General features: G+C 25.8%; 2 protein-coding genes across 3 annotated transcripts; one reads left to right on the top strand and one right to left on the bottom strand.

Annotated features, from left to right (window-relative positions):
* Positions 1–1,079: 1,079 nt before the first annotated feature.
* On the top strand, positions 1,080–6,446 carry LOC132919426 (cytochrome c oxidase subunit 6B2-like). 2 transcript variants are annotated; one of them, XM_060981029.1, is made up of 3 exons: positions 1,099–1,261; positions 3,486–3,577; positions 6,082–6,446. In XM_060981029.1, the coding sequence occupies exons 2-3, from the start codon at positions 3,501–3,503 to the stop codon at positions 6,248–6,250; spliced, it is 246 nt and encodes an 81-aa protein (XP_060837012.1). In that variant the 5' UTR covers positions 1,099–1,261; positions 3,486–3,500; the 3' UTR covers positions 6,251–6,446. The 2 variants fall into 2 exon arrangements, with proteins under 2 accessions (XP_060837003.1, XP_060837012.1); XM_060981020.1 differs by lacking the exons at positions 3,486–3,577; positions 6,082–6,446 and adding an exon at positions 1,911–2,885 and having other exon boundaries at positions 1,080–1,261.
* Positions 6,447–9,054: 2,608 nt separating this feature from the next.
* Positions 9,055–18,052, bottom strand: LOC132919416 (poly [ADP-ribose] polymerase). The gene is made up of 18 exons (XM_060981007.1): positions 17,582–18,052; positions 16,638–16,779; positions 16,088–16,227; positions 14,819–15,030; positions 14,533–14,731; positions 13,805–14,010; positions 13,632–13,727; positions 13,408–13,565; positions 13,084–13,235; positions 12,729–13,024; positions 12,471–12,669; positions 11,449–11,571; positions 10,814–11,029; positions 10,611–10,742; positions 10,309–10,527; positions 10,036–10,196; positions 9,788–9,967; positions 9,055–9,320 (listed from the first exon to the last, which is right to left on the bottom strand). The coding sequence occupies exons 1-18, from the start codon at positions 17,696–17,698 to the stop codon at positions 9,248–9,250; spliced, it is 3,021 nt and encodes a 1,006-aa protein (XP_060836990.1). The 5' UTR covers positions 17,699–18,052; the 3' UTR covers positions 9,055–9,247.
* Between the last annotated feature and the right edge of the window lie 907 nt (positions 18,053–18,959).

Here is an 18,959-nt window from a genome sequence, read left to right as displayed (position 1 = left end):
CTAAAAAAGGCCCCATTACCGAAATACGAAGGGGGGCCTACCGGTAGGCCTATCCGTCCTGGTGTCCTAAGAGCCTTAGAATTTAGAGTCTAAACTTTAGACTATATCAATATCAGTAACCAATCTACTGAGCGCTTGCAAGAGGAATCGTAATGTTTGCTTGGAATTCTAGAGTCGCATGCCCTGATAAAACCCGTACATATTTTTTGTTGTCGAGGTTGCAGTGGTTGCACCCATATCTTCGATTGGTACAACAAGTTGAGCGTAATAATCCCGAGAAAGGTTACCAAAAGCCTCGATCCTATTCATTGCAATTTTGGATTTTACTGCATGCCCGTCTGCCTGTATATGGTGTATGGCACTGTATGCACTCGATCGACTAGCTTGGACAAGTATTTGTGTTTTATTGAGTTCATCCTTATGAAATATACCAAAATTTAAAAAAAAATTATCAATAAAAAAAAAATGAAAATGTGCAAATTATTTTGTAGATAAAAATTTTAAAAAGTGTTTTACTTTTTTTTTATGAATTATTGAAGTTCAAATGTGGACAACATTGAATGAGCATTTGAAGTTTAAATTTGTACGACATTAGATTTACCTATTAAAACGAATAGAAAGAGACGATTTATCCTTAAAAAATCAGCCTTACAGGACTATATCCGTGTTAGGTTAGTCATCCATAACATGATCATAATGTTTTTTTCAAATCGGGAATCTGTACCTTTTAAAAGGAAAACCATATAATTTTGCAGAAAATGACAATATTAGAAAAATAGTAAAACACATTGCGTTGACACGGTGGCTGCAATGGCTAGTTGCAGCTACAATTAGGTAGGTACTTATTTTTGTATCATTTTTATGTATTTTACAATATATATACACAGTATATACTAGTATTTTTATAATAATTCATACAGTTTTTAACGTAATATTCTAATTTCTAATTTGTTTTCAATTCTAACTCAATTATTTATTCAAAAATTCAAAATTATAATATTGTTCAATGAACAATTTATTTTGTAGTTTTGCAATTATTCGTGTTGTTTACTTGGCTACACTGTTTACATTTTCACTTCCAGTTAACCATTTTGTTCTTGAGCTCAGCAGATTGATTTTTTTTACGCTATCATTTTTTTTTTTCACTATTTCGTCTTGTGACCGTAATTTGTGAACGTTTCTTACTGTCTAACTCGAAAATAGTTGAGTTACTTGAATTCATCTACAAATATTTAATACAATTATCAAAACTACTCTACAGGTAATTAATTTTATATTATGTTTCAATAATATTATAGCATATATAAGTATAAATGTATTATGTGCGTTTGGTTTGTATTGGATGTATACTATACGTCTAAAAACGCATTTATTTCATTACCGTTATGCGTTATTTATTGTGAATAAACGTAAGACTTAAATAATTCTATATAATTTACAGTATTCAAGTAATACCCAAATTATCATTATAACCAATGATATTCTTTAGCTTAATTAATATGTCAAAAGGTTGAAAGTTTAAAAGACCTTCAGAGGTCAACACAGTTTGGGATGAATTTGGATCATAATATGTACAATTTAATGTATATGAGATGTATAATAATATTTATGTTATATCCGTGGTTTTAAAATTTGTCCTTTATTATTGTGTCAAACTGACCAAAGACCATTGATAAGAACAATTATTAACTATTGCAGTAAACATACCTAGTGGTGTCCTATCCCAATATTTCATGTAATTATTAAGTATGTAAATATAAAATTGTTACCTTGTGTATATACTTATTTGTTAACTATAAGCTGAAGATGTTAACATTTTTTGAAACTGGGGATTTTGGCCTCCTTTTGGCTGTAGTAAAATTTAAGATTTTGGAACCGTAATGTGATGTGCGAGAAATTCTTGATTATAGGTGTTGAGTGAAAAAGCTGATTACAAATCGTGTTCGCAATCATGGCAAACTATAACAATCAACAAGCCCAAAATGCATTTAAAAATGATGGCTCATTCCTAGAAATATATCAACGTTTTCAACAACAGCAACAACAGCAAAAAACTAAATTGGCAGAACTACCAATACTTGATGTACAAGTATCTCAAACTTCACCTGCTCCTTCTGCTGCTACTAATTGTTCTACTACTACTACTACTACTTTGGCAGTTGCCTCTGAAAAACGATCTGAAACTCTTAAAACGTTGCCAATAATTGGCAAACGTAAAAATAAAGCGTTGAAAACGGGTGTGGTTAAAAAGGTTAAACCGGACGATGAAAAAAAATTATCTAAACCTACAGACGCTTGGTCATTGTATTTAGATGAAGTTAAACGTTATCAAGAAACAGTGGGAGAACAGGATAATAAGACTAGACCTCTTGTAAAATAACTGATGATAGATTCTCTTGTATAAATAATATTTGTAAATAAATACCATACTTTTGCAATAAAATACAAACTAAAAATGTCTATATTCAATCAGAAATAATCACTTACTGAAATTGTTAAATAATTTTTAACAGGATTTTTTTTATTGTTACTTTTTTTTAAATATGTTACAAAATTATATAAGTGTACAACATAATAATTAAACTAGGTTTCTTTGTTTTTAAGCTATTTAATTTATATTTGCTTTAAAAAAATGTGTATGCATTATATGTTTTTAGTATTGTTTTAAAGTTTTATTTTACATTTAAGTATACTTAGGTATTACTTAATTAATAATTTATATTTTAGATATTTAATGAACTATGCTGGTATTATATTTTAAGCTTGTATTAAAAATCCTCTGTTATATATTATTTTTGAATTAATGTAATGAACTAGTTTTTATGTAAAATGTCAATAATATTGGATGTATTACTAGTTTTAAAATAAATGGTAAATACACCTAATCTTCCTTATAGTATACTTTCAGTGTTATATAATACAACAAAACCCTTGTGGCATAAATTAATAAGCTATCGAGAGTTATCTGAGTATAAAGTTTCAGTATCCTTAAAATTATGTACCAAGTTAATTAAAGTTATTAATATTTTATTTAAGGGAAATAAAATTGAAAATAGAGTACTAATAATAATTTAAATTATACAAGCTTTAGGTTTATGTATGCACAGCTTTTTTAAAATAATGGTTTTTGATATTATCATTATTTAATTTTTAATTACTTTAATTATTGTAATAATTTTAAATAAAAACCGTAAGTTATCATTTTTATTGATTTACTCATTAATAAAGAAAAAGTCATTGGTTAAAAGATAAATAAATAATTTTAAAATTTTAGGCATTATTTTATGCTTAGTTTTTTATACATCTAATTTTCTTAAAAAAAAGTTATAATTCAACTATTTATTTTTTTTTTTGTATTATTTATTAACATTAATTTGTTTTATTCTATTATTAAATCAAAATATATTATTTTATTCAGAAAATATAAGTTATTACATTTTTACCTCTTCAAAAAAATATATATTTTTTAATTTTTATTTTTTTAGCATATTCAAACCACGATGGTTCTTGAAGTAGATGGAATCAAACTTGAAACTGCACCATGGGATCCTCGTTTCCCAAATACCAATCAAACCAAGTAATATTTTAAAAACAAGAAATTTAATATTATTTAAGATTTTTTTTATTGTTTTCATACTTTTAAATGAACAAGACTAACCATATCAGACATATTTTAGATTAGGCATATGTATCTGTATTTTTTGTAATGAAACAAAAAGTGTTAAACATGTATTATTTATATTTTATAATATAAGGTTTCTACTTGTTCTTTACGATTCATCATTTATTATAATACATACATTTCACTGCAATCATTGGTGACATTAGACCCTCTTGGTAGGAGGGGTTAAGTAATATTTTAAGTAAGATATTAGTTACTTAATTTCGGCCCATAAGAGATCAGTACTTTTACACCACGTAGAATGGCTGGCAGCAATGTTGTCAGTAAGCATATGAGAGTGGAGGATTTGCAGAATCGGATGAGTTTTGGTCGAAATGCGATATTGATCTCTCGCGGGTTAGAATATATTGTTTAATTTTTTAAATTAGTATTACTATTAAAAACAAATGTTTTCTTTTTAACTAAAGCTGTTATATTTTATTCTTTCTTTTTATTATTACCTTTTAAATTATTAAAAATGATATTATGAATTTTAAAAGTTAATTATTTCATCATTTATATTTACATATTTTAAAGCTTCATGTGTCACTCGGCTGACCTCAATGTTTTAAAGGTTTCAATAACTTTGTCAAGGTTTACATTGTATGCTAGTTTCTGTTCTATGAACATAGTTAAAAGGTTATTCTTCCAATATGGCACTTCTAAGTTTAGTTTTTACTATATTATTTAATTTTGAAAATTATCACTATTTCTATCTAATTTCAATAAATAACCTATACTTTCTAATTTTTATCATCTTTAATGTTTCTTGAATTCAATTCAGCTATCAACTAATCTAATGTTTGAAATATATATATATACTCTTATTTCATCTTATTTTACTATTAACTGGAAAACTCAGTCTGATTTAAAAGTTATGCATCGAACATACCTTATCATTGAGAATAGTCACATTAGAGTGACATTTTCAAACTAATTTGTAATTAAAAATTTAAAATAATACTTAATGAAAAAATTCCGTTAGTTTTCGCAAGCTTCAGGAAAACCTTGAAAAATTAATGGAAAAATGGGAATTTTTACACGTAACCACTTTTTGACAAAATCGAATAAAATAATGATATATCACAATTTAAATATAGGTACAATATATAATATATTCTACTAATTATCCTAGACTTACAAATCATCTCCGTTCAGAATTATTTTTCGTATACAATGATTCCTGTCATTGCATTCAAATTTAACACATCCATTATAGTGACCTACTCATTTTCATGTCTACTATAAAGTAGAACGATATCCACTTGCTCACCTTTTTTTTTTTTTAACAAATATGTCGAATAAAACTGGATTTATTTATGTATTAATTACTAATATTTTATCATATTATAATATGATTTATTTTACTTTTGATACATTTTAAATATTTTTCTGTACAATTTTAACATATTATATAGACCAATGCTTCTCAACCTATGGTACGCGAATAAAATCTCCCTTTATATAAAAAATTGGAATGAATCATTATTAACATTAAATATTATTTGATTTATTTGGTGGTGTAGAGGTGGTTTGTAATCGTAATAATAATTTTACATATTTAATTTAATTTCTTTTTGTGCATTAAATACTTAATGGCCATCATTTTGTAATTTCTTAATAAAATAAAATTCTATACATAATATAACATAAACGTATACATTATTAATAAGCAAAATAATGGTCAGGTGGTAATTACAAATGTTTTAGTGTAGGAGGTACACAAATATAAGAAGGTTGAAAACCGCTGATATAGACATCAAAAACACTCGTAATGGGGAACAAAGCACATTGCTTTTTGGGGGACCAAAGAGCTTATTGCTTTTTATAAATTTTTAAAACTAATATGTTATTTATAATATCACGTACAATGTGAGATAAGTGACATAATGTAATCTACCAGTATATTATGCCTCATATAGCTTATAAAATATTTCTAAAATATACATTATTTTAAGCTAAGTAGTAATAAAAATATTTGATTTTACTATAGGCTGAATTTTGTTATATTAAACGGTAATGTTTTAAACTAAGTTAAAATTTTGAACCACACTACTTTTGATATATTTATAGGTGTATAAAGATGGGCATCCCCATTAACCACCTATGATAACAATAAATAAAATATCTAGAAGAATGTGTTAACACTCCATTCAAATTCATTGTTATATTTAAAGTTCTATAGGGAGATGGACTTTAAGAAGCAAAAATAGCATGTTTTAAGATTGAATACTGAATAAAAATAATGACCAAAGCATAAAATAGCAATTATAAAAGAAGGTCAAGTGCTCAGTATTCAAAATTTAAAATAGTTAAAATATGAAAAGGAATAATTAACTAGTTATAATTTTAAAATACTTTATGTTTGCCTTGTTGTGCGTTGAAAAACAAACTAAATATTAATATTTTTTATGTCCTAGGTACTGTTATCAAAGCTTTTTGGATTATCAACGTTGCAAAAAAATAAGAGGTGAAGAGTTTGATGCATGCCAGTATTACAAACGTGTCTCCAAGTCCATATGTCCAAATGCATGGATTGATAAGTGGAACACTCAAATCGAAGAGAATCGATTCCCTGGCAATATTTAATTTCTTGAACTTATAAAAATACTTAATAAAAACTAGTGTTCTTTACAAATGTATTACTTATGTGTGACATTTTCTTGTCTAAAGTTTTATGTTACTAATTATGTAAACAGTTAGGCATACAATAAATATTCATTGTTTTACAAATTTTTTTTATTGTGTTAATTAGTGATAATAAATACAAGGCATAAAACATTTATTTTCTTATAACTAATTATCTTATTTAGATAATAATATACAACCACAAAACTGAATGTACAGTCAACTTATACAAACAACATGTGACATTAAATCTAAATTTATTAAAATAAATAAATCTTTTTTTCTTTGTCCTTCAGGCCCATGAAGGGTTTGGTTTGTTTTACATCCCAATGCAGATCACTACAGGGTGGCTCACAATTAAATATTATTTTGGCTAACAAATATTGAATTTTTTTTTATTTATATGGTTGCTATTGCTCTATTGGTTGCAGATAATGAAATTATTTTCTGTATTTTATTATATTTTATCATTCAGTTTAATAATATTATTATGTGTAAATGTAAAATTGAGTTACAGCTATTACAATATAATGTAAGAATTATTTAACTAGTGGTTGCCTAGCAGTTGAATATTGACAATAATCAATTCTTTAAATTTTTAAGTTTGTCAAAAAGTATAAGTATATATACCTTACCTATCTACCTTTTTAATAATTGCGTCAACTGTGAACGTGTATTAATATGTCATTAGCAGTGCTAGGATTTGTATGCAATAGAAATTGTAAAATATGCATTTAAATTTTTATAAGATAAACACAAAAATATAGTTACAAAAAAAAATATTTATTTATTAAAATACATCAGTGATTGGCTGTTTGTAAATATAATATAATATAGAAATAATTTATAATTCACATTCAATAGTGAAATACATGTGCTACATGCTATGTCCACATATTTTTTAAATTTTAGAATATAAATGATCGGCTATTGGATCTTAGTATTAATTTATCATTTATATTGACTGAAGCTCCGTTCAACATCACATGATGTAGTTGGCGCATATTTAAATAAAGGAATTTGTCCTGATGTTAAATTACAATTGAAATATTGTCCTCGTCCGATTCACCATTTAATATTTTATTTATTGATTGTAGCTACAGTTTTAAATCCTTTATTTTTTTGTAAAACCAAGAATATTTTGATTTTAACTTTATCTGTGACTCTTCCATGACCGTTACACTCAAAAAGTCGATCTAGCATTTATTATAATCTGTAGACTTTCATGAAATTTAAATTCTTGTTTTGTTAGTATGATTATGACTTGGGATAAAAAGCAAAAATTAATTTTAATAAATGCTAAATCATTTTTTAAACTTTGATCATCAAACAATTCTTTTGCTTTTTTTATCGAATCTGATACGTCATCTAATTCTGCAATTACAGATTTAAATTAATTGAAATTATCTAAATAATACGTTATTATTACAGTCAACCATGTTGCCCATGGTGTCAACACTGGTTTTGGAGGTAATAAATTTGGAAACATTTCACTTAATTTATTCGACTTGGAGCTTTTAAAAATATTTTTTTTTACATGAACTCTATCATTTTATCAACTGTAGTTAAAATATAGAAATATACTATATAACATGCATTTTTTGCATTCTTAAAATCGAAATATGCAATAATATGCATTTTATCTAAAATATGTAAAAACGTGCAAAATAAAAACACCACCATTTATCTCATCATGAGGTGATTCGTGGACATTACTGACAAAATCAATAATCAGAATTCACAAAAAAAAACATGATGTTGCATATAAATCCTAGTCCTGGTCAAATAGCATGTTTCATTTATTGTCGATTTTATGTTTTTCGTCTTATATTCAAATCCAATAAACCCTAATAAAAATGATACTTGACAATCATAGAAGTAGTCAGTAGATACATAATATGTGTATCTTATTTTTTCATTAAATATAAAAAACCAGGTTAAAAAAATAAATTTTATCTATTGAGTTTAAAATAGTAAAATCTTTCATTGCAATGAGTAACTGAACAAAAGAATTGCATTCCAGTGCAAGAGAGATTTCATATATTATACTATTATTGCATATTTGATTAATGTTCACGTAAATTGACAACTATTTCAACATCATAAAAATATAACTGTGTATAATACAGTGAGTCATATCCAGTAGTCTTTGGACCTGATCTATGATAAAAAAAATAAACATTATGCATCTTAAAATCATGTATACTCTACACGTAACTGTACTCCAAATTTTAGCTTTTGAGCTAACCATAGAAAATGATGGTATTTACAAATGTTTTCAAAATATTTTTTGACTTTTGTTTTTTAAATGTTCTTATTAAAAATAAGTTTATTATAGCATTATACAATGATTTAAAGTATTCAATTTGACATCAGGGCAGTAATATTGATTTACCCTTATGATAACATGAACTGAATAGTCTTTTCACATAGTAACTTCAGAATTGAAATATTTTACGTAAGTGTAAAATTTGAGCTTTCTGCACTCCTTCTCCATGCAAACTTTAGCTACCTATACAAAATCTCACACTTCACTTTGGGCAAAATATCCTTAAACAAGGGTTCAGTTTTTCTTCATGTATTATTATAAAGATTCTTACTGGTTAAACTATGTTACTAATATTTAAGAAAAAATACTTCAGTTAATATATTTATCTAACTAAAAGTTATTAATAAATTATATCTTATGAAGTAATAATTATAAATTATAATAAATGTTTATAGTTTATAAACCAGGGTAGTTTATAATTCATAAGCTAAGTAAATCAATTTTTTGAAATTCGACATTTATTTCACTAAGCTTCAGATACAAAATAAAAATTAACTTTTAATATAAATGTAATTATAAGTATAATAATTTTAAAAAAAAAATGTTACTTCTAAGTGAAAAAAAATAGTAATAATAATTAATAATAATGAGGTAATTTAACATAGATTCTTTTTATGTTGTTATATCTTCTAGTAGTTAAAATTGAAATCCACTTTGACTAAGTAACGAAGTTTAACCTGTGAAATATCATAGACAATAAATCTGAAAAAGTAAAAATTAAAGAAATGTACCAAATTGATGTTGAAATAAAGCTATAATACAGTTAAATCTATGTTTAATGACACTTTGAAACGCTTCCACGGATATTATACAAGTTGTATGAGAAAATAACTCATGATAGTAGACAATTTTAATACATCCATGGTCTTTGTTATAATTTTTTCACTGTAATTATACATTGTGTGCTTAAACAATACGCAAATTTAGTGGCACCAAAGTTATAAAATATGGTTGAGCAATTTCAAAACTTCGCGGCCTCAATACCCATTGGCATAAAAAAAAATATTCAATAGGGAGGACAGGGTGTAAAAATATGCATTTACTCATAATAAAGTTATGATTTTCAATAAAGATATCGGGTCATGGCCCGACCTTAACATGGAATTTGGCGTCACTGGGAAAATCTATAAAATAAGAGAAATTTAATTTTAAGTGTAAAAAAAGGATACTCGTTATATAACAATGAAGTATCATTGATATTGGAAGAAATTGGTATGCCGAGGGGAACCTCAATTTTATCTTCAATAAATAATGATTTAGCAGGATCAGGCTTTGTTCTACCAATTCCCATACAGCTATGCTTTCCAGGCGGTAATTTTTCAATGTATTCAGATGCTTTGTACTCAACCCTAAAATAAAATAAATAATATAACATAATTAATTAACTCATAAAATACACTAGATAATTAATACATACATGTTACCCAATGCAACTTCACACAATAGTAATAAACCGGTATTGTTGCCATGAGATGCCATACAATAGTTGGCAGATTTTGACACCATATCAGCAAAATATATACCTTTACCAAACATGTAGCCGGTAACTGGAGCTTCTTTAGGAGCAATGCGTAAACCCTAAAAAAAATTTTTTAATGTAATTTAAAATAAATAATAAAAAATTTGTATATTTAACATATATTACATTTCTATACTATATTATAATATACTTTAATAAAAACTAATATACTTGTGAAAGTATAGCTGCAAAATTAGTGATTCGTGAACCATGCCACAATAGTTTACGATTGTGCAGTTTTTTAAATGGCTTGAATCGTTTTTCTTCGCCAGATCTTACTACTTTAAACACATCTTTGATACTTAAAGAATAAGAGCTATGAGTTTCAGCATGAGTATTTATTATGTACTGTTGAATGATGTTAAATTCATTCATGTCTGATTCCAATACCTAAAGAATGAAATAAAAATATTAACATTTACACAAATTTGATATGATTTAATTGATTCCAAAAGTTATAATTTATAACTTACATCAATAGCACAGTTTAATTTAAAATAGTGAGTATCAAGGGGGTGTAACCCACATTCTTCAGATGTTTTATTGTCCATCATGCTGTATGCAATTTGGATTTCCATCAAACTTCCTATCATTTCTAACTTTGCCTAAATGAATATAATGTAAATTCAGTATTTTCACTTTCAATTCATTATTATATTAACACTATGTTACATACATTAAGAATTTCTTTTGAATCAATAAGCTGAGGTGTTTTTATACCAAAGTCATGTGGTATCAAAGTGTAAAACTTGTTGGTAGCCATGATCACATTGTCTCTTTTATTTTTTTCATCACACAAATCTATCATACTATTTAATTCATTCAATGTGGTATATGCTTGTTGCAATTGATTGCGGCTCAACTTTCCCAATGGCATTTTTTGTAAATCCAACTAAAACATATTAACATATATTAAATACAAAATAATAATTTTTATACTGAATAAATAGGGCTTAAAATAAATAACTATTAACAAAATTTAATCTTATCAAAATAAAACTCTAAGAAAACTTCTAAATTCCCCTTCGTATGTCTCAAATTCTACTACATATTTCTACCTCTTAAATTTAACTTAAATCTGTACATAACAAAGCAAAAATCCATTACAAATGTTTCAACATAATGTCCTAATTGCTGTCAGGTTACGAAAATATGAATCAATAACTTTTAAATGATTAATGGTAAACATTATATTTAAGTTGTCTTAAGAGAAATAGTTATTAATAAATAACATAATCTAATCCAATAACCTATTTGTTTGGGAAACAGTTTTAAACTCTCCTGATAGATTAACTCAGTAAGATAACTCACCTCAAATTCGTACATAACTTTTTTCATAGATTCGACATCAAAAAGTAAACGTATCAGTCTTTGTACTGTCTCAGGTAACTTAGATGGTATATTACTAATAGAATCAAGAGCTTTGGCTTCATCCTAGAATACAGATAAGTAATAATTATTATTAATCATTTCAACAAATATTAATATATAAGTTTTCAATATTATTTTTATAAATTTTCTAATACATATTCATACAAAAAAAAGGAAACAGATGGATCTTAACATAAATTAACAAGTTAGCAAGGTTTATATTTGAGTATATTTGTTATGATGCTATAAAAATTGAGATTAAAAAAAAAATTTAAAAACTGAAATATGAGCGACTTGCAAACACCTACTTTTTTATTTTTTTATTTTTTTTTAAATTACAAAAATTATATAGAATACAAATAAATTAAGATAGTTTACAAAAATATAACTTAATTATGAAATAATTATTTTAGGAGACATTAAAAAACAAAAACCAATAGTTTTATTGTAATAAAATTGATCTAATACCATACTAAAACTTTCAACAAAATAAACTGAAAATAAAAAATATGGATTTTGAAAGAGTAAACTACATAATAGGTATAGAACTAAGTGATTATAGTAATAATCACCATTAACTTCAGACAAAAATGATTGCTGTTAATAAATGTGATAGGTTATGAAAGATCCGCTTAATCAAAGAAAAATTCTGCATCAGATGATAACACCATAACATGAGAGAATATGATTGTAGCATTATTAATAAATATGCTAGAAAATTCTTATTTATATAACTATTACATTGAAAACAAAGAAATAGAGTGAGGAAGATCATGTTTGGTGACCACAAAGAAGACTATTTCAGTAGGTTACAAAATGCACATGAGACCATCAAAAGTATGATGAATGAATAGAATCAAGAAAGCTATGGAAATACTAGGACTACTAGGAGTGGAACTGAAAGAGTAGTAGCTGTTGGTAGGGATTGATAAGGAGTGGTCTGTATAAAAGAAGAAAAATACCTGTCCATAGTCAGTTTCAACTGGAACTTTTTTACCAGGCATTTTTACAAAATTATTTCTATTTCTCCATGTATTTCCAGTCTGATCTTCATAATATAATTCAAAACTTTGTTTAGCCTCTTGTAACGATTCATGCTCTGATGTCTTAAAACCACCTATGGTTGTACCAATTCTTCCCCAAGAACGGAATACCCAATACCTGTATAGAAAAAAGATGTATAATAAATAAGTATAAAATACAATAAAATTTATGAATACCTGTTGTTATTGTCGGACTCTAATAATTGCAATTTATAATATGAGTTTTTACCAGTCAACACATCAGACAAACATAAATTTGCATTCCATACTTCATTGTTTTGCTTATAGACGTGAGCTTTATGTTCAAGTGCAGACTGTGGTTCAACAGCAATGCCTCCTTTTAAAGTTAACTTCACACTTGTTGGTACACTTTTCTCATACATACTTTTTCCTGATATTTTACTTTTTAAATTGCTTTTATTTTTATAATCTAATTCCAATTCTTTTTGCCTTTTTTCAATTCTTTCTTTGGCCTAAATCAAAATAATTATTAACATTTTATTATAAAAAACAAAATATAAACAATAATTACTTTTCCTCCCCATGGAGCAAAGTTTTGTTGAACTATCAACTCAATTGCATTACCACCTTTATCAATAGCATCAAAAAATGTAGTAGGTTCAACCACTTCAATTTCTAAACTTTCAGCTTCTTTTATCTTTACACCCCTTTTTATAATACAGTCTATTTGAAACAATAATATAATAATTTGATTATAAAATAGTAGTGATTAAGTTTATAAAATTATTACAATTATACAAATTATGTACATTTCTACAAGTCCTTTAGAATGATATAAAATGAGAGAAACAAAGAAATTAGAATTATTTTGTATCATAATAAAAATGTATTATACCTGGGTTCGCTAAAACAGCAGCAATATTATTAGTACAATGAGAAACTATTGTACCCCCAAATTTTGCTACTTTAAGTTTTAATTGTTTAAGTTCTAAGCCTTTTAATAAAGTCGTAAACTCCATATTTTTTAGTGGCAGAATCCGTGTTACTTTTACTCTGAAATGAAAATATATTATAGACAAATAGAATTATATTATAATGAAATGGTTCATTTTAACTTACAAGCCTTTATCGTTTTGTATAGTTGATGATTGTTTCATAGGAGTTTTATCAGATTTTTCAAATAAACGATTCTGTATTTTGCATTTATATTTCTTGCTAAAAAAATTTAAATAACACTATGAAATAAAAAAGGTAAATAATGAATTAAATCGAACAAATTATTTTTATCTTACAGAAAGTCGTCATTTTCTAGAATATGTGTAGGAATTTTGAATTCTGTTCGATTTGGTTTAGCCATAACTTTTTCACATTTTAACCACTCATTTTTATATCCCAAACATTGATATCCAATACCACTTCTAAAAACCAATTGACCCCCACATTCATCGCATGGAAGTAAAGTACCAAAAGCCAGTAAATCTGATAATCTGTCATAAATCTAGAACAAATACCAAGATTATCAGTAACAACTAGGTTAGGCTAGGTAATTATTCATAATTTTCCATCAATATACATTACTATAATCATAAAGCGAATATACATAAGTAGGTATAACTTAAATTAAAAATAAAGCTCATAGATCACACTTTTTCTTCATACTTTATATTCTGATATGGAACTCTAAGCATTAGCCTGTTTGAAAAACTTTTTAAATAAGCAATGCCTGATTTTGGGGACGACAGCTTCTTTTTCTAGACAGTTGCCTGCCCAAAAAGAGATATCGTTATTACCTGGTATGAACCAGGAACAAAGCAAATTGGTACTATTGTCCATATGGCTATTCAGTTGCGGTTTATAATATAGATAATAAAATTTTATCGAGCATAACTAATGTCACTTTTTATAAATTTTAAAAGATTTTCAGAAATAATTCTTAAAAAAAATAATATTACATAGAATAAAAAATAATACTATTAATATACATTTTACTATATTAAAATTAAAAGTATGAATCACATACCGCTCCATGATTTGATTCTGGTATTTCTTGTTTATTGTATTCCAAGAGTTCTTTACATACTTTAACAGAACATGACTTTAAATAATCTCTGTATTTAAATATCAATTTGTTTTGTTTTTTTATTTCCAAATCTGAATGAGAATCAGATTTAATTTTTTTACTAGAACTGGGACCATCAGTTTCATCCAAATTACCAACACTTAACAATAATAATACAAAAATGAACAAACAATTATAAAATATATAATATAGTAAATAAATATGAATTAATAAAAAATTTACTCACACAGTAGTTGTTATCCTAGGTAACAGATTTTTAAGGTTAGTTCTATCTACTTCTCTTAAAGTAAGATAGCCAGATAAAGAGGAAGCAAGATCCAAAAACCCTAAATCTTGCCTAAGTTTAACAAAGCATTCTAAATGATGCCATCTATTTATACCACCAAAACGTCGACCTTCATCACTATCATAATCCATTTTACCTATGCGAATATCCTCCTAGAAAAAAATAAACTTAATGAATACATTAATTATTAAATTAAAATTAAAAATGAATCACGCTCATATTATTGAAATAATGTTTTTTTTTATTACATTATTTGAGGCATGCATAATTTGTCTCTAAAGTCAAATTCTTGATTTTATTGAAATTACTATGATTAATATAATAATATATTTATCCAGGCCTATCAAAGATTTTATTATACATAATAAAATTTTTCTCGAATTGAAAATCAAATTTACTTTTTTAAACTTAAAAAAAATGTAAAGGGTGGCTCAAAAAGAACATTAGATTTAAAACTTCTATAGATTAAATTTATTTTTTGTAAAAATAACATATCATTCTTCAGAAGAGATTGAGGTTTAAACATGAAAAATTATATCTGGCATATGGGCCCCCTCCCCTAACAAGCCCTACACGCGATCAATCAGTTCATGAAATTCTTCATCACCCAATTACATATTGCCCCATCAAGTTTGTAGAGAATACATCCAAACACCAATCCTTCCCACTTCAAGCTTGCAATTTTACACCATGTAATTTTTTCCTATGATACATTATGGCACAAGTTTACCTGAACAAACCATGCAATTTATTGGATCTTTAATATGTGATTAGTGATGAAGAATTTCATGGATCAAGTAACTACACATAGGGAGGAGATATGCCCAATATTATTTTTTTTACCTCAACCTCTTTTGAAGAGAATGATATGTTTTTTTTATTATTTTTACATAAATAAATTTGATTTATAGTAGTTTTAAATCTGGCATTATTTTTGAGACACTCTATATTTGTTATTTTTTTTTTTATAGTAGTTAATTCAAGTTAATAACGAATTATTATTATTTAATAAACTACACAATCAAATTAAAAATTAAATACATACTTAATGTTGAACATGAAAATTAAGAATTATAATGTAAAAATATATTTATTAGCAAATATTGAAACTTAAAGTAGAAAGTATCCAGAAAATTAAATTAAATTTGTTGTAAATTATTCATTATTATAAAGAATTGAATCTAAATAACATTAAATATTCATAGGTACTTTAACAATTTTGTCTTGACATCCACAACAAACAGCGCGTCCAGATTTTGCATATTCCACATTAAAGTTTGCATTCTCCTTTTTTTTCCCAGTTGATTTCTTTTTTGTTGATATAGGATCAGGAGTTCCAGTTAAAGACTCTAAAATAAATTAAATTCAAAATAAATACTGTAATTTTGACAGATGATCACTCATGTTACCTTTTTATTTAATTTACATACTATTTGATTTAGAAAGCAAAGTAGAGCAAAAACCAGTGATTTCAACCATTGTAACGCTAAAACATGTGCTATGAAAATTAAGTGAAAAGTACAGTGTGGTGTTTAAAAAAGATTGAAAATCACTGGCATAGATTAAACAGTTATGATTCTACCTTTATACTCATCATATCATAACTTAAAATCTTTAAAGCTATCTAATTAAATTGCTCAAACATAACTTACATGAGGAAAGAATTATCAGTCTATATCAGGGGTGGCTAACAGGTTGATCACATCATGTGTTAAAAGTGAAAAAATGTGTATACTTAGTACATCTTAATTGATATTACCTAATTTAGTCTTGATTTTTTGTTGATCTTCCCATCTAATAGAATCAAAGTGACCAATATCAGCAACTGTTTTAGGTCGCTGTTTAGCAAAAAAACAATTAAAATGGTACCAATTTGGCTGTTTACCATCAAACATAGGAGACTGAAAATATAAATAAAATTAATGATATGAATAACTATAATCAATTTTCAATTAAAAAATTATACTAAATCTTATTAAAATTTAAAATAATTATAAGAAGTTAAGTATTGAGTATTAATAGAATATTAATTACATATTTAAACGTTTATCCTACAGTAGAAATTGTGCCATCAAAACTGAATTAAATATTTTTAATAATTAAAATTTAAAATACTACTATAATTGAATAATTTTTCTAATTTATACAAATCTAATACACAAATATGATAGTGCCACATAGAAGATACCATACCAACATGTATAGTCTCACTTACATACATACAAAATGGCAAAATTTGTAATTTGTAACAAAATTATTTTTGCATCGTTAACTTAAATAATGTGGAGGGAATTAGAAACATATAATTTTATTAATATTAAATTTTAAAAAGTTATAGCAATTTAAAATATTACCATTTTATAATGTAATAGTCATAAATCAATTAGAAATTCAAATATCAATACAAGGCTAATTAATATGTACACCTTTAATTTGATAATAAATTAATTCACTAATAATAAAACTATAGAAAATTAGTTCAACTGGACGAAAATTTTCTGTTTTAAACATTCCTAAATAGATACATGCAAATATATCATTATTTACCTAATGGCTAAAATTTGTATACATTATAAATTAATATTTATCTATAATAAGTATATTTTTTCGACTAAAATTGAAGCTTAATGCCAAAGTAATAAACAATTTAAACAACTACTTAAATTGTTTTTTTGAATAAGTAGTATATTAATATTGACATACTTGAATCATAACAGCAAGTCTAAGATGATCCTTTTCAATACCTTCCTTACATCCTTTACATTTTGATCTACCACTTTTAGCATATTCAGCACGATATGGACTTTCTTCGATTTCCATTGTTAAAATTTTTATTTAGAAAATTTGATCTTTCTATAACCGTTGATGAATTTACAGTGAAAAAACGGTAAAAAATTAGAATTCTGTAAACGAAACTTCAGATTGACTACGAAAATTGAGGATTGCGATTGTGAAGAAAATATGCTATATATCAGTTATAATGGGAAGTACAATCGAAAATCACTAGAATCGACCCATGATCGGAGTGACCTGTGATCATGACATGTGCGAAATTTGTGAGTACCTAAACTAAAAGAAGTATATTACATTATAAAGTAAACAATAAAATTGGAGGCAAAATATATGTAATACCAAGGCATAGAGTAATTTCTCTATGTACCAAGGTGGTTACTGGATATCAAGGTGTATATATATATCCACTTTGGGTAATACAATAAAATTATTATCAGGATATAAAATTTCAAACCTGTACACAGATGATAACGTTTGATGATATATGTATAGGTTAGGTTTGGTCAGGGATATCGAATATAATATGGCACGTGTGTCAAAGTTAGCACGTTGGTAATATTTTGACCACAACACCAAAAAATATTTTTTTTCAATATTTAATCTCGTATTTACTGTATAGTAAAAAAAAAAAATAAACAAAACTATATATTATATTTATTTTTAAAAATATAGTCTATAGTCATCACTCATCACTCATCAACTATAAATATTTTCAATTTTGTACTCGCTGCTAGACATAATATTTTTTACTTAGAAAAAATAGGTTTATTGAAATTCCAAATAAATAAATAAATAAATGTTGCGTTAACATACGTCGTATACCTACAGAAAATAAGTGGAAATTTATTTTTTAAAGTGATATAAATTTTTAAAACAAGACTAATAAAATAATAAATATACAACTGATTTTAAAGAATTTATCCGAAAATTAATACCCTCACCTCCCAGAGAAAAATTATTTATAGGATACTGGAGCTTGATTTTTTTTAAGACAAATAATAGTATTTTGGGGAACAAATCTAGTTTAGTGTCCTTGCGAATTTTTCATTTTTTTTTTGTTTTTGAAACAGAACAGATAAATGACGTTTAAAAATAATGATGCAAAAATAAATTGGTGGAAATCATTAGTTTTCACACATGCGCACAACACACTAGTTTATTGTGTGCCTACTTGTCGTATTTTGTGAAATTATTTTTTTTTTAGAACTCAAATTTGCTTATTTTAACAGCTATTTTTTCCTTAATTCATTTAAATTTTAATATTTGTACATAGGAAGAAAAGTTCAAA

Source organism: Rhopalosiphum padi, chromosome 1 (assembly GCF_020882245.1).
Source record: "Rhopalosiphum padi isolate XX-2018 chromosome 1, ASM2088224v1, whole genome shotgun sequence".
NCBI classification, from domain to species: Eukaryota; Metazoa; Arthropoda; class Insecta; order Hemiptera; family Aphididae; genus Rhopalosiphum; species Rhopalosiphum padi.
Note: the sequence above shows the minus strand (reverse complement) of the source record. Positions and strands in the feature narration are given on the sequence as shown.